This window comes from Hippichthys cyanospilos, chromosome 16, assembly GCF_059441005.1.
Source record: "Hippichthys cyanospilos isolate Australia breed blue-spotted pipefish chromosome 16, RoL_Hcya_1.0, whole genome shotgun sequence".
NCBI lineage: Eukaryota > Metazoa > Chordata > Actinopteri > Syngnathiformes > Syngnathidae > Hippichthys > Hippichthys cyanospilos.
In genome coordinates this window covers 13,112,608-13,126,065 of record NC_142384.1, presented here as the reverse complement: position 1 = coordinate 13,126,065, position 13,458 = coordinate 13,112,608, and the positions used below count along the sequence as shown (strand labels likewise).

General features: G+C 40.0%; 1 protein-coding gene across 1 annotated transcript; it reads right to left on the bottom strand.

Moving 5' to 3' along the window:
- Positions 1-256: 256 nt before the first annotated feature.
- sphk1 (sphingosine kinase 1) lies at positions 257-13,151 on the bottom strand. Its single transcript, XM_088437986.1, has 5 exons — positions 12,649-13,151; positions 6,405-6,554; positions 2,908-3,002; positions 2,707-2,822; positions 257-2,007 (listed from the first exon to the last, which is right to left on the bottom strand). The coding sequence occupies exons 1-5, from the start codon at positions 13,067-13,069 to the stop codon at positions 1,146-1,148; spliced, it is 1,644 nt and encodes a 547-aa protein (XP_088294112.1). The 5' UTR covers positions 13,070-13,151; the 3' UTR covers positions 257-1,145.
- Positions 13,152-13,458: the final 307 nt, after the last annotated feature.

The window sequence follows — 13,458 nt, the reverse complement described above, 5'->3', positions numbered from 1 at the left end:
CATAATGTTTCTAAAGCAGTGCTTCTCAATTATATTTTGCCAAGTCCCCCTCCCAGGAAAGAGAACACTTTTCACGCCATGCATATCCATTGCATACCTAAACGGGAATCCTTTTTAACATCAACAAAAGAAAAAAAGCAATATAAATCAACTTTCGACAACGGAGAATTTTTTTTACAGCGTTTGAACGAGTTAAAGCTTAGTCTCAAACTGAAAAAAATTAACCAAGAGCATCAAAGTGCCTGAAACATAAAAAAAAGATGTACATTCTTATTTTATTGCAATTACACTTCACGTGACAAAAACAAAATCCTGGCGTCACCCATCTAATGATGATGGCAGATGAGCAAAGACAAAGTGAGACATTCTTTAAGTTTAGGTCTTCTTTTTTCCAACGTTCTTTCTATAAGCTACACAAAGATGAGTTCACTTTTTCTCAGGGATGTCTTCCTGCTCCGTCGGAGGCTTCAGCTATTCCCTCGGGAATCTCCCCAGATGGGGAAATGTGCTTGTCTTCATGTGCGCGCCGCTGATGAGGTCTGACAGCGGAGAGCACAATGCGCTCTTCTGAGCCAAAGCTCCTCATGCACGGTCACACACATACATTGTTTTTAGGGATGCACCGAATTTTTGGCTACTTAAAATTTCAGCCGAAAACGGAAAAAAAAAACATTTTAATTACCAACTGAATGACAATTAACTCATTCAATCCCAGAGACGTAATTTTGCGTTTTTTTTAAGAGTCTGGACATTAAATCCCAGATACTTAAGTATTAAATCAATATTTCAATGTTTTCAATTTTCCACCAAGGGTTTCTCATTTTCATTTGGGTGCATCCCTTCCTATCTTCGCTTTACCCAAAAATGTGCGAAGATCCCAATCTCTCTGGCGCTTACGCCGGGACCAGCCAGCAGCGGAAGGACAAGAACCCACGGCTCGGACCTTGACTGTAAAAGGACGGGGGAGGGGGCGGGGATGGCACGGCTTAAAAAAGCAGGACAAGTTGTTGCGGTATAAAAATAGAGGAATTCTCAGAGGCTGATTAAATGTCTTTGGCACTTATGAAAAGACAGCAAGAGATCAACACTGAGTGAAAAGGCCAAACTTGAAAGCTGTCCAACTAGAAGCTTAACGTAATCTGCCTTCATCCATATATGAGTCTGGCCAGTCCGGGGTGGATTTGCGCCTGAACCGGCCCGTATTCCACCATCTCCCCGTCCACCGCGATCACACCCTCCCTGGAGACGGGCTCCAGCCGCAGCGCTCGGACCTTCTCGTAGACCAAGTGGGGGCAGCCGCACGCTAAATGAGCACCTTTCTCCATGGCGAGGAAAAGGCGCAGGAGGGCGGGTCGGGAGATGCCCGCGGTCACGTAAAACAGGTGGATGATTCCATCGTCCGCCATGGCGTCGGGGACTGCCCACAAGTCCTCAGCCAGGTGAGACTGGTATATCGCCAGCACCAAGACAAAGTCCTCCGATTGGACGACAGTCCAGCTCTCCGGGAGCGGCTGGTCCAGTCCCGGCAGCAGCGTGTCGAGGGGTGCGCGACTTTTTCCATCGTTTGGAGCTTCCCGTCTTTTGGAGGAATTGCTTATCGTGTTTTGGTTGGAATTTGTGTTCTTGCAATGGCGGTGCAGTTTGTGTGCCGGGGAGGAGTTTGGAATGCGCTGGCAGGGGAGGGAGGAGCACAGCGAGGGCCGCTGCGGCGTGGAAGAAAGGTCCGGCTTCTCCTTGATGGGAAGGTACGCCAACCTGCCTTGATACACTCGGAGGGTGGCCAGGCGCACCAGGGTGCCCATCAGGAAGCGGATGGCGCCGACGTGGCGGTACTTTTCGCTCTCGATGTCCACGTCGGCCACGAAGCCCCAGGCCAGGGACAGGAAGGAGAAGACGCGCTGTTTGGAAGCCAGGTGGATCGATACCAAGTCCAAGGAACCCACCAGGCCTTTGCACAGCATGAAGCCACAACTCAGAAGGAGTTCTTCATTCCACGCAGGGGGTGACCTGAGGGAGTGTTAGTTTATCAGCATTTTACCGCCAAAGAGGACGTCATCTTTTTTGTTTGGCAAGGGAGACAGCGCTTTGACATGCACATCACTGTCGCCAACAATACCAGTCAAACGTTTGGAAACACCTTCAAACGGTCTCAAACATATGAAGTGGTCGCAAAACTCAAGCTATTAACTCTTGAAAACGCACAGTATGAAGTGTAAGTCATTTCAGGTCGTAAATCATCATCCACATCATCAAGCTGACTGAGAAAATCCCAAAATGTGCAAAACTGACATTTTGGCACTATATTAAACATTACATTTGAACTACATTTTTCATTTAACAAATAATTTCATAAATGTGTTTGAATAATGCTGGTGCTTTAAGCATTAAAGTATATTTAAGGACATTTTTGAATAGAGAAAAAACTGAAAAAGAAGATGTTTCGTTCTGACACTCCTGCAAACTATTGCATCACTCCTACAAGGTTACCAGCTGCCTTAAGTGACCTCTGCTCCACATTCGCATTGCTCCTGTGTCTCTCCTCTTTCCAGAGGGCTGATGTGCCCAGTCAGCTCTGAGCGTGATTACACAGGAAGGAGATAAATCACTTTTTTTTTTTTTTTTTGTAGGGCTCAGCAAGTATTTTTTGGCTCTTCATTCACACGATTAGGCCATGCATTTAAATGACTCGTTAATGGGCTAACTCACTGAGAGTAGTGGTGGACCGAGGCAGCCAAGGCATTGCCAGAGCCGCCCGGTAGGATCCCCAGAGGGGTCTGGATGGCTTCTTGCCAGTCGTCGCGCTCCATCAGACCGTTTATCACCTGGTTGGACAAAGATAGAATCCGAAAGTAAACAATGGCCAGACTTGGAAGAGAAACGTGTGGAAGTTGGGCCTAGCCCAGGCACCTCAAAGAGCAGCCCATCTCCCGACATGATAACCAGAGCGTCCCATTGTGACAGATCCGCCTTTTTCACCAGCTCCCGAGCGTGGTTCTGGTGCTCTGGTTACACACAAACAACGGAAGATACATGAGAAGACCATTTGTATCTCAGAGGGACAGGAAAACAAGAAAACAAGAAAAATGAGGGCAAGGACAAAGAGAGACACGCTTACATCATGGCTAGGGGAGATTAAGAGTTTATTTTGCCCCTATGAGGCCAGACATGTGACATTCGGCTGCCCAGTGGCTCCTCAGCAGCTCCAAGGCAGCTTAACTGCTCTGCAAACATCTGTGGCCAACTAAAATGTATGTAAACATTGCACTTTTTAAGTATGTGCATGCTTATAACAGCACATAATTTTAAAAAAAGAAACATATCGCATTGAATCAATGTTGGTACTGGACAGTACTCTGGACAGAACATCTCTAGCTGTTAGTGAATAAGTAAATATTATGTAATAATGTTTCCTATGAGCGATATATTGTACATATTTTGTAACAATGTTCACATAAGAAATGTGGTGTCATCAAGACATTGCACTGATATTTTACATTAAAAACGGCCTAATTCAAAAATTAATGGCTGATAGACAGATTTTCCAATCATGGCATAGTGAAAAATCTTCATTGGTTATTTACACAGTTTAAACAGCCACATTTTTAAGTCATTAAATTGGTGTGTTGCATTCAAGCTTTTATTTCTAACCCTTTATTTTAATTTTAAGATTCAAAATGCGCTTTATTATCATTACACTGCACAAGTTCAGGGCAACAAAATTTGCTTAACTGGATCGAGCTGTCGAAGAAAAATAGAATGACATAGACTTATCAAGGTAAACTTGACAACAAGGCCAGTTGGGATGCACCACAGGAATAGCGCTCAGAGATCTCAGGAGAGAAAAAAAGAAAACACAAGGGGAACGGAGGAGGGAAAAAAATAAGTTAGCCATGCCCCAAGGAGGGCATAGCATAAACCTGGGAAATTATTTCAGGCTCATCTGCTGGAAAACTGCATCCCTAATGACATTTCACAAAATAAAGGCATACAATGTTTTGCAAAGGAGTCACTTTAAGACAACTTAGCAATTACTTGCTTCATGTTCAAATTAATTTGCTCTTATGGTGATGAGAAAAATGTACTGTTCTATTACGGTATTTAAAAACATTAGATTAACTGGTGACGGCAGATACCCTGTTGAAATCTCATAAAACCCCTAATGCGCTTTCACCCCCACCACCCCGATTTGAGAACCACTGCTATAGTGTATCCAGCATGTGAAAATGGAAGCATTGTGCAGATAATTGTCAACGAAGAAAAAATAGAAAAGGGGGAAGGGGGTTCAGACAAAAATGGACACAGCTAAACTAGCACTTATCGATGAATGAAAGTATGTTTTAGCTGCAATATTAATCAAGCGATTACTGACACCCAACAACAATTCCCTCGCTCTTCTGCGCCTCTTATTTGTGTGGACAATATGTCAGGATGCAGTGATGGGGTGCTGTGTGCTGTGCTGACAGACAAAGCAGCAGAAGGAGTAAACTGCGCAGCAGCCAACTCAGCACTTGGGGCCTGCCAGGTCTCAAGCTGATGCATTACTTCCCGGCCACTTCACTATTCAGGAGTGATTGACTAACACGCTAACCTCGACCTAGGGGGAGGGGTTGCTCACTAATTGAGGAAACCAGGCAAATCACTGTTTCAAGTAGAACTTCCGGTTTTGCCTGTTAACAGCTTTGTTTTTCTTCGAGGTTGTAGGCTCGTCACCTGTCTTTTGACTGAGCTGTTTCCCTTTCTCAAAGATGTCTTACTCATTTAACTTCTTTGTAACTGAAATTTTGACGCTCAAGTAACCAAAATAAATCCAAGAGATGACGGGCGGTTTTCAAAATAAAAGGTTTTTCAAAATGAAATATCTTTCAGATGCGGATAATATAGTAAACGAAAATAGTTCATTATTTTGGGTGCGGTCCGGTACCAGTTGTTTCATGGATCGGTACCGGGCTTTGGACCAGCGGTTCGGGACTTTTGTCCTACAATAGCTCTCACTCAGAAAAATCTCATACTCATAATATAAAATAATATAATTATTAATAAAATAAGTGATATCATAGCACCATACATTAAGATTTTAGGTCTGAACCATAAATGAAATGAATTCAAACACTTTTTGCCATTTTATAAATCGAAACTTTGAAAACCAACTAAACTTTGAATTATTTTTAATCATATTTTTGCATTTATATTATTGCTTGTTTAATCGGTCACAGTTTAATATAAATTTTTCATACTGTATTCCATCAGGCAGCCCATATTTATCCCTTCTCTCTTTCTTTTCATAATTTACAATGTACCGTCTTACATGCAGACACTCAGCAGCCAACCTTCCTTTTCACTGAGAATTATTTCTTGAATAAACCCAACATGCGGCTTCTCTTTTCTCTACCTTCAACTGCACAAGAGATTTGGCTGCTGCACTGCCAAGCGGCTACTGCTGTGAAGCGAGGCCGTGAATTCATGCGTGTTGAGTGGTTGACGCTGTCAAAACAGAGCCGCGGTAGTCATATTGAGAGAGCGTGGAAGAAAGATGCGGCTTGACGTGTTAATGATGCAAACCAGCGCATCATACAGAACGGGGTGCATATTGTGTGTGGCACGACTTGTATTGGGTCCCTTTTTTTGTGTTAATACAAAACCGTCTATATAACATAAGCTTGTTGACTCTGGGGCTATTCCAAATAAAGAGTGTTTAAGTGGGACCTTGGCTGGCCCCAGTAGTCATTGCAGTGGTCCCATGCTGAGATTCAAAATTTAATCTCTCCTTCACTGAAATGCTCTTTTTTTTTTTTTTTTTGCTTTACTGTATGTACTTCTTCTTGAAACTTGAAAAAATAGCACCATCCATCTTCTGTCGGTTGTCTTCAGTCATATAAGATTTTAAAATGGTGGGATTGGGTCGTCAAGACATTTTTATCTAATTGTGCTTTATTGTGGACAATCAGTGACAACATTTTTTCTGAATTTCAAAAATTACACAATTGAAATCACACATTTTCCCTCGTTTATAAATCAAAGAAATTCTATTTTGTTGAACTGAGCAGCTTTTGCTGAGTCCCACAAAACAAAAGAACAGGGATGCATGACTCATACAACAACAGCCAAGAGCGCCCTCACCCTATATATATATATATATATATATATATATATATATATATATATATATATATATATATATATATATATATATATATATATATATATATATATATATATATATATATATATATATATATATATATATATATACACACACATATGTATTATGCACCAGATATTAAGGTTAGACCCTGGGAAATAGAATTCAGCTGCAAGTGAGTGATGTCAGACTACCTCAGATATTTAAACCCTGTTGACAAATTCATTGGAAAGAAAGTCTTTTTGTTCATGTGTGCATTGCCAACCTGTGATGAAAAGCGTGTAGGGGACGTCAGCTTCAGTGAGCATGCCCTGTAGGTGACCGGTGAAGAGCTGGAGAGCTTGGCCACGTCCACTTAGGGGGTTCACTAGTATCATGACCCTGCAAGGGCGGCGCACCGTCGAATTTGTGACACCTGAGAGTCAAACGGAGAGATGATTCATCACAGTGTGAAAACAATATAAGTATGTATGCTGGGTTCAAACCCAGGTGTAAAAGATGGTATTTGAAAAGAGACTTGATAAATTGATGATTAGCTACACTGCACTACATACATATTAGGGATTAATTCTTCTCAATTACAGTCGTAGTTCACGTGTTGTGTTCTTTTTATTGCATTAATTTCATTTTAATCTCTACTGTAATTTATGTTTTTTGTATATTGATGAAATGTTTTTTTCATGCATCCAGCTTCTTATGCTTGAGTTGTTGCTTAGGGGTTGTAAAGCAAAGGTCAATCAACGTGACTGAAATGGACACTGATTGGTTGTCATTTTGTATGGCATAACCTGGTGGGCTCCTGTTGTGAGGGGCAATGTTCAGGAACAGAAGGAAGACGTGAAAATAAAGAGCAGGTCAGAATTATTGGTGTGATGAATGGTAAAATTACTTTTAGAAAATACCCAGACGGCACCTACATATGCATCCTTTGTAAGAAGGAGCTTACTTAATAAAGAATCAGATGAGGTTTAGCCTATCACATCAATGCAAAGCACCCAACTGCGACTGCAGGCACAGCAACAAACACGCTAATGTAGCAAGCCCTAGCAAATCTTTTTTTTTTCCAAACTAAACTGGAGAAAAAGACTGCAACAGACAAGATGGATGATGTTTTTATTTTAACGTCAATGTATTTGAATTATTTGGGTATTGACCAAAACAGCCCCATTTTTTCTGACGGTTGAAACTAAAGGTTGCAGCAAGCACTTGGCATTCAAAGAAAATAAATGATTGAGGCCACTTTTTTTTCCTTTCCAGTTAAGGGAGATTAAAAAGAAATGAATTAGATTAATGAGATGAATTATCTCATTTTTAATATATATATATATATATATATATATATATATATATATATATATATATATATATATATATATATATATATATATATATATATATATATATATATATATATACGTAGTCATGTAACAGAGAAATAAGTACACTGCTGCTTAAAGCTTCCATCTAACGTGTCAGCTTGGAACCTTTCACTCACAATCCATTTGCGCGGCAGCACTTATGACCTCATGGTGGCAATGCGGTGCAGAGGTGTCATTCCAGCAGGAGGAGTGAGGAGAGTGTGTGAAAACAAACACGCATATGCCCGAACTGTGCCTCCATTCAGCTACACACGGTCAGCATTGTTTTGATTTGTATCAAAGCACAATGTGGCTTTCATATACAAAAAGAGCCTTCACACTTCCAGAATATCAAATACAATGCTGGAAATTGACAGTGAAAGAGCTTTTGTATGGCGCGCCCTTTTAATCCATCCATCCATCAATGTTCTATACTACTTACCCAGTTCAAGTTTGAATGGAGCAAACGCAGACTACAACCTGGATTGATTGCCTGTCAATGACACCACCCTATGAGCAACACAACCTTAATAAAAAAAAGTCATTCAAGGCTCCCAGCTCCCACCTCAATCAAACAAAACAACCATTCACTATCACATTCACACCTATATGGACAATTTTACCCTAAATTCTACCTACCATGCATGTTTTCCAAATGTGGACAGGAAGGAAGGATCCTTGACCTGACCCAAGAACCTCTTAACCGCCAATGCACGGCCTCACTACAATAGAATTGAACTTAAATATTTAATTAGAATAATTAATGGATTGGAGCGAGACAGAATTAGGAGAACTTCTCGCTTATCAGTGCAGTCAATTATTGATAATGTTAACTGTCTATTGCTGTGCATGGAGATACGGTATCGTGAAAAGGAGCAGATAGGATGTGTGACGTGGTCAGGCAAATTCAGGTACATTCTGTGCCTCAAACACACACAAGCTTGATGGAGAACAACTAGAATGCATTAGTGGTGCGCAGTTATCAACTGAACTTACATTGCAGGTTAAGATTCCTGATTGGAATTTACTGGCGATATCTTTTTACACATACATTTCAAAACACCCATATACTATATCACTGCATTTTATATTTACTAAATACTTGGCAGAGACAGCGCAGAAGCAAAAATAAACATTGCATACCATTTTGTGCCAACTGGACTGACCTTTTTTTTTAGAGCCAGTTATTAATGGGACAAAACTAGAGATAAAAATTGACATATTTTGTACAAAATGTTTTTGACAAATGTGTCAAAAAAGTGTGTATTTTTTGTGCTGATGAGTATTACTATATATATTACACATATTTACATGTACAATATAGCAATCAAGCAATTTTAGGCAAAAAAAAAAAAAAAACAGCTACATTTGTTAAAAACATGATAGGGCTGATAATGAAAACACTTGATAGGTTTCATTTAAAGACAGATTATGTACGGAGCCAACTGGACAATATTTTGCCCACCTGTGCAATAGAATAACGTGTAAATATTCTATCAGAGGCAGAATACGTTTACTGTGTGTGTCACAGAGAGGATTACAAAGCATCAAAGGATTTTGACATACTGGCTGAGGTCAGAGGTCGTATTTTTTTAAACTATGGAAAGGTCCCCTTGAATATTTGAACTCAGCAGTTGTGTGCAGAGTATCAGCAGTTTACATTAATATTATTGCAGCATGAAATGCACACGCGATGCAATCTTGTATGCAACACTGTCATAATCTGTTAGTATTCACATGACTGGCCTTCTCGTTTACATTAATTCAACCCAGTGAGAATTTGAAAGCAGTCGGTGAATGAAAACCTCAATGACAATTAGCATAGCGATGGTTTCTCTCTAATCCTCGTAATCCCGCTAGAAGAAAACAAAATCCGTCCAATGCATTTCATTAGTACAAACAAAGAATCAGAAATCGTTAGTGTGAAAGTTACAATGTTATATTATGATTTTGTTAACACTTTTTGATGGTGACCCTTAAACCTGTGGAAATAATTCAAATAAGACCAATAATTCAAAATTAAACTAAATCCTCCTGACTCCCAAATTTCTTTGAAATTCGCTAGCTATAGCATTTGACACAATAAAAACCTTGCACAATGCACTTTTCTTTCACTTATAATCCAACCTTACCATCTGCAGCAAGTTCAAATGTAATTAACTTTAGGATAAATACTCTATGAGGGATTAATGATTCGCACTGACTTTCAAACACCCTTTGCAACAGAATCAGCATTTATTACCACAACAGTACTCTTTTTAGTCAGTTTTACATATATATATATATATATATATATATATATATATATATATATATATATATATATATATATATATATATACACACAGTATATATGTGCCAATGGAAGGAAAGTGACCTAAGTGCCACTATTACTGCTCAGGTTACCTTCTCCTCTTCTGCCTGCCAAACTCCTGCTGCCTACAGAGCGCAAGGAGGCTGGATACATACAACATTATTTATATGTGACTGGTTCTTATTGCTGCTATCTTTGGCAACCGACTTTTCAAATTAGTTATTTCCACAGCAAGCTATTTGTTCAGCTACACTGTATTACTCTATTTTAAAAAGATGTACGCCTACCAGACACTTTGTTACTACATGATCTATGTACAGTAAGAGGTTCAGCTCAATTGATATGTATTATTCTTTTAGGAAGATGCTGAATTTTAACTCCAAAAAGTACAAATTATGGAATCGTTGGGTCAAAAAAATATATAATGCATAAAATATTTTAACTGAATGTCAATTGTATATAGACTTTTATTATTCACAGGCCTGAGTCTGATATCTTGCGATTGGTGGGGTCAACTAAAAATATATTTTTAACGAATGACTTTCCTTTTTAGTTTCCTGAATGGAATGTATGACACAATACGTGTCATTTAACACATTTAAGTCTGTCTTATGTTTCACTTTGTTATTATTTTTTTAACAATCTGTGAATTTCAGGTGTGAGTAAAACACAGAGGTCAATTTCCTGCACAACTTGCATTGCTGAGCTAAGATGCATCATAACTTCGTTTGTAAGAAAATTCCAGCTGCTACTGTACGTAGCAGCTGTAGGTAGCCAGTAAGTGCAATCAAAAGTTTGGCCGATTATCAGTTCACGTTTGCAAACAAGCAGTACAATATCTTCACATGCATATCACATGCATATTGAGTGATGGAGTAATTGGTAAACAACTCCCATATTGTTTACGTGTTAATTAGCACTTGATTATAATCCAGGAAGAGAGGCTAATGAGCTTGAGAGCGTAGGAGGACGAGACCTCATTAGACAGTTTTAGTTGCAGCTATCAGCTGTGTTTTCGTTTTCCACACATCAACAATAAATCCTCAGTGGGAATTGACTGCAAAGATGAATGGAGTGTGAGCAGCAGCGACACTCTTGTTGACAGTGCTGCAGTTTGAAATGCAAATAGACCGGGTGGACTAACAAAGTCAGCCTTTAGCAAAATGGAAGGAAAAACAAAATGTGTTCATTTTGCGTAGGTGTGAATGTGAATGACTGCTTGTCAGGTCTGCAGTCCAGTGTTTACACTGTGCCTGGCAAAAAAAAAAAATCTACTAACGAGGGTAAGTGATAAAGAACAGTGATTCCCAAACATTTGTGTGCTGTGAGAAATCCACGGCAAATGATCCGATTTCAGTTCATTTTAATTATGCATTTACTTTGAATAATATATCTTGATTCATCTACCTAAAACAGTGACAAACAGCGTCAGTTGGAACAATTGCATGTTGTTTCTCTCGAACATACATATTTAATGTTAAACTTTTTGAGGTGAGATTTTTTTCCCCCCAATGTAGAATGTGTGGTGGGTTCAATAAAGATTGGGAAATCTCATAGAGGATGAATGCATCGATGATTAATTGATTAAAAAGGCGTGACCAAGACTTTGGCCCATTTTACTGATGCAGTCAGCTATGTGTGCTATTCTAAATGCCTTTTCACACAGGCAGGCATACAGAACGGATGAAAGGTCCAAGCAAGTCCAACTGGATTTTTAACGTAAGGAATGCAAGCTACTCTCTGACAAACGTGTTTTACCAATAAGATTGTGAATAAGTTTGAGCATGAATAATCTTGTTAGAAATTGCAGCAAGACATAGAGAGCAGTTTACTGCCTGACATGCTATTTGTGTAGAATTCTGACATAAAATAATGTCACGCGTCACAAAATCAAGATTATGTCTCGAAAATGAAAATCGAGCTATTGATAGACAGTATTTTAATGTTACACTTAGTTCACATTAAAATGGTATACAATACATAGAGGTAGCTCAAAAATATATGAAGTTACAGCAATTTGAATGTTGCCTAGTTTTGAGAAAAACACATTTAGAGATGTGCCACATTCGTTTTTATATGGTGTCAACTAATACATACTTTCATTTAAAATGCATTGATTTTATTTGGAAACGTTTTGCTGCTGGAAAATGATAGTCCTAAGCATGTTTTTTTTTTTTTATATAGAAATCCCACCATGGAAATCTCTGTCAAATATTCATTTTAATCATTTTTGACCCATTTTTGCTTTAATTCAATGGAATTGTGCTGCTCCATCTGGTGCCAAAATGGCCGCCCCGAGATGGGTAAAAACAGTGTATTTCGCTGCTGATTTTAATTTTTGCAAGCGCAATATTAATCAGAATTCTGCATTTTGGGTAGTGGGGTTGAACAGAATATGTTTTTGTCAAGAATTGACTATTTTTGACAGCTCATTGGAATTGTTGCAATAATGCTCTAAAAATGTCTCTCATACAGCCGTGTTACTAAAAGCTTTTTATCCATCTATAGGAAGAAAAAAGTGAGCTTGATGACTCAGCAGAATTGATAACACAACTCGAATTACTCTGACCTGATCGGGTAAATGTTCCTACATGTTTTATCAGCATTTTCAATAGAACGCGTCAGTCAATGCAACCCTGCTGCTTTTCAAGCAAAACATTGACATAAGTATTTCTTAATGTGAGAAATCAGAAAATAAAACTACCACCAATGTAATTCTTAAAAGTGCACAGTTTTTGTTTTGAAAACAGAAAAGACATACCCTGCGCCTAACCGTCCTCCGATTCTGGGATGACCCAAATAAAGTGCATGAATGTAAACAATGTGACCTTGCTCACCGTCTTTCCGGGACGCCTGCTGCACAGAGGCATCCCTGATGGCACGAGCCCACCGTTCAGCCTCCCGCAGGTTAGTCCGGGGGTCCTGGACCAGCGCCACCCGAAAGCACTGCTCCACTCTCTGCCGGGCCACGCCGGCGCTCATCCAGCGCCGTTTGAAGGGGTAAAAATAGGCGGTGAAGTAGGCGCCCACATCCGCGCTGTCCGTCCCTCTGTAAGCCCGGCAGCCGACGCAGTCCGTCAAGTTGAAGACCACCTTCGTCCGACCTGGCGACGAGGAGATCCTCTGGATGGTCAGGGCGCTCTCCGTCAAGCTCACGGAGTAACGGATCTTGTCGTCGAGCGTGTCCGTAAACTCCCCGTAAAGCATGCCCACGAAGCCGTTCCGCTGGCGGGGTGGCTCCGCTCCCGGGGCGTCCATCCCGGCCAGGCCAGTGGAAGGACGGCGGTGCGATGCCGACTCTCGAGTGGAGTTCTGCTCGGACGCTCGGAAGGCGAGGACACCATCCCTGGTTCTTAGTCGCCGTTTAGTGGTCAAAAGTGGGAGTGCAGCCAACGAGCAACCCAATTTCCATTCACGCGTGTGATGTTTTCATCCAATTTGGATAATAATAAAAATAACAATAATATCCTGTCTGAATGTTGGTAAATCTAAAATCTATTTTAGCAGACATACGGACAAATTTGACGCGGAGAAAATCAGTGTCCACAAACTTTGAACCACCTTCTATGCGCACGCATTAGTCTAAAAAATGTATTCTGATAACTATCAATATCAAGAAGAGGAGCAAAATTTCCTCGTTTATTTCG

What these genes read in the sequence shown, in the direction of transcription:
- sphk1 (XM_088437986.1), bottom strand. Translation starts at nt 13,069, where the DNA reads ATGGACGCCCCGGGAGCGGAGCCACCCCGCCAGCGGAACGGCTTCGTG. An exon ending in CTACACGCTTTTCATCACAG is followed by an intron (nt 3,003 to 6,404) that starts GTTGGCAATGCA and finishes GTGTGTAACCAG; the next exon opens with AGCACCAGAACCACGCTCGG. An exon ending in GAGATGGGCTGCTCTTTGAG is followed by an intron (nt 2,823 to 2,907) that starts GTGCCTGGGCTA and finishes TTGTCCAACCAG; the next exon opens with GTGATAAACGGTCTGATGGA.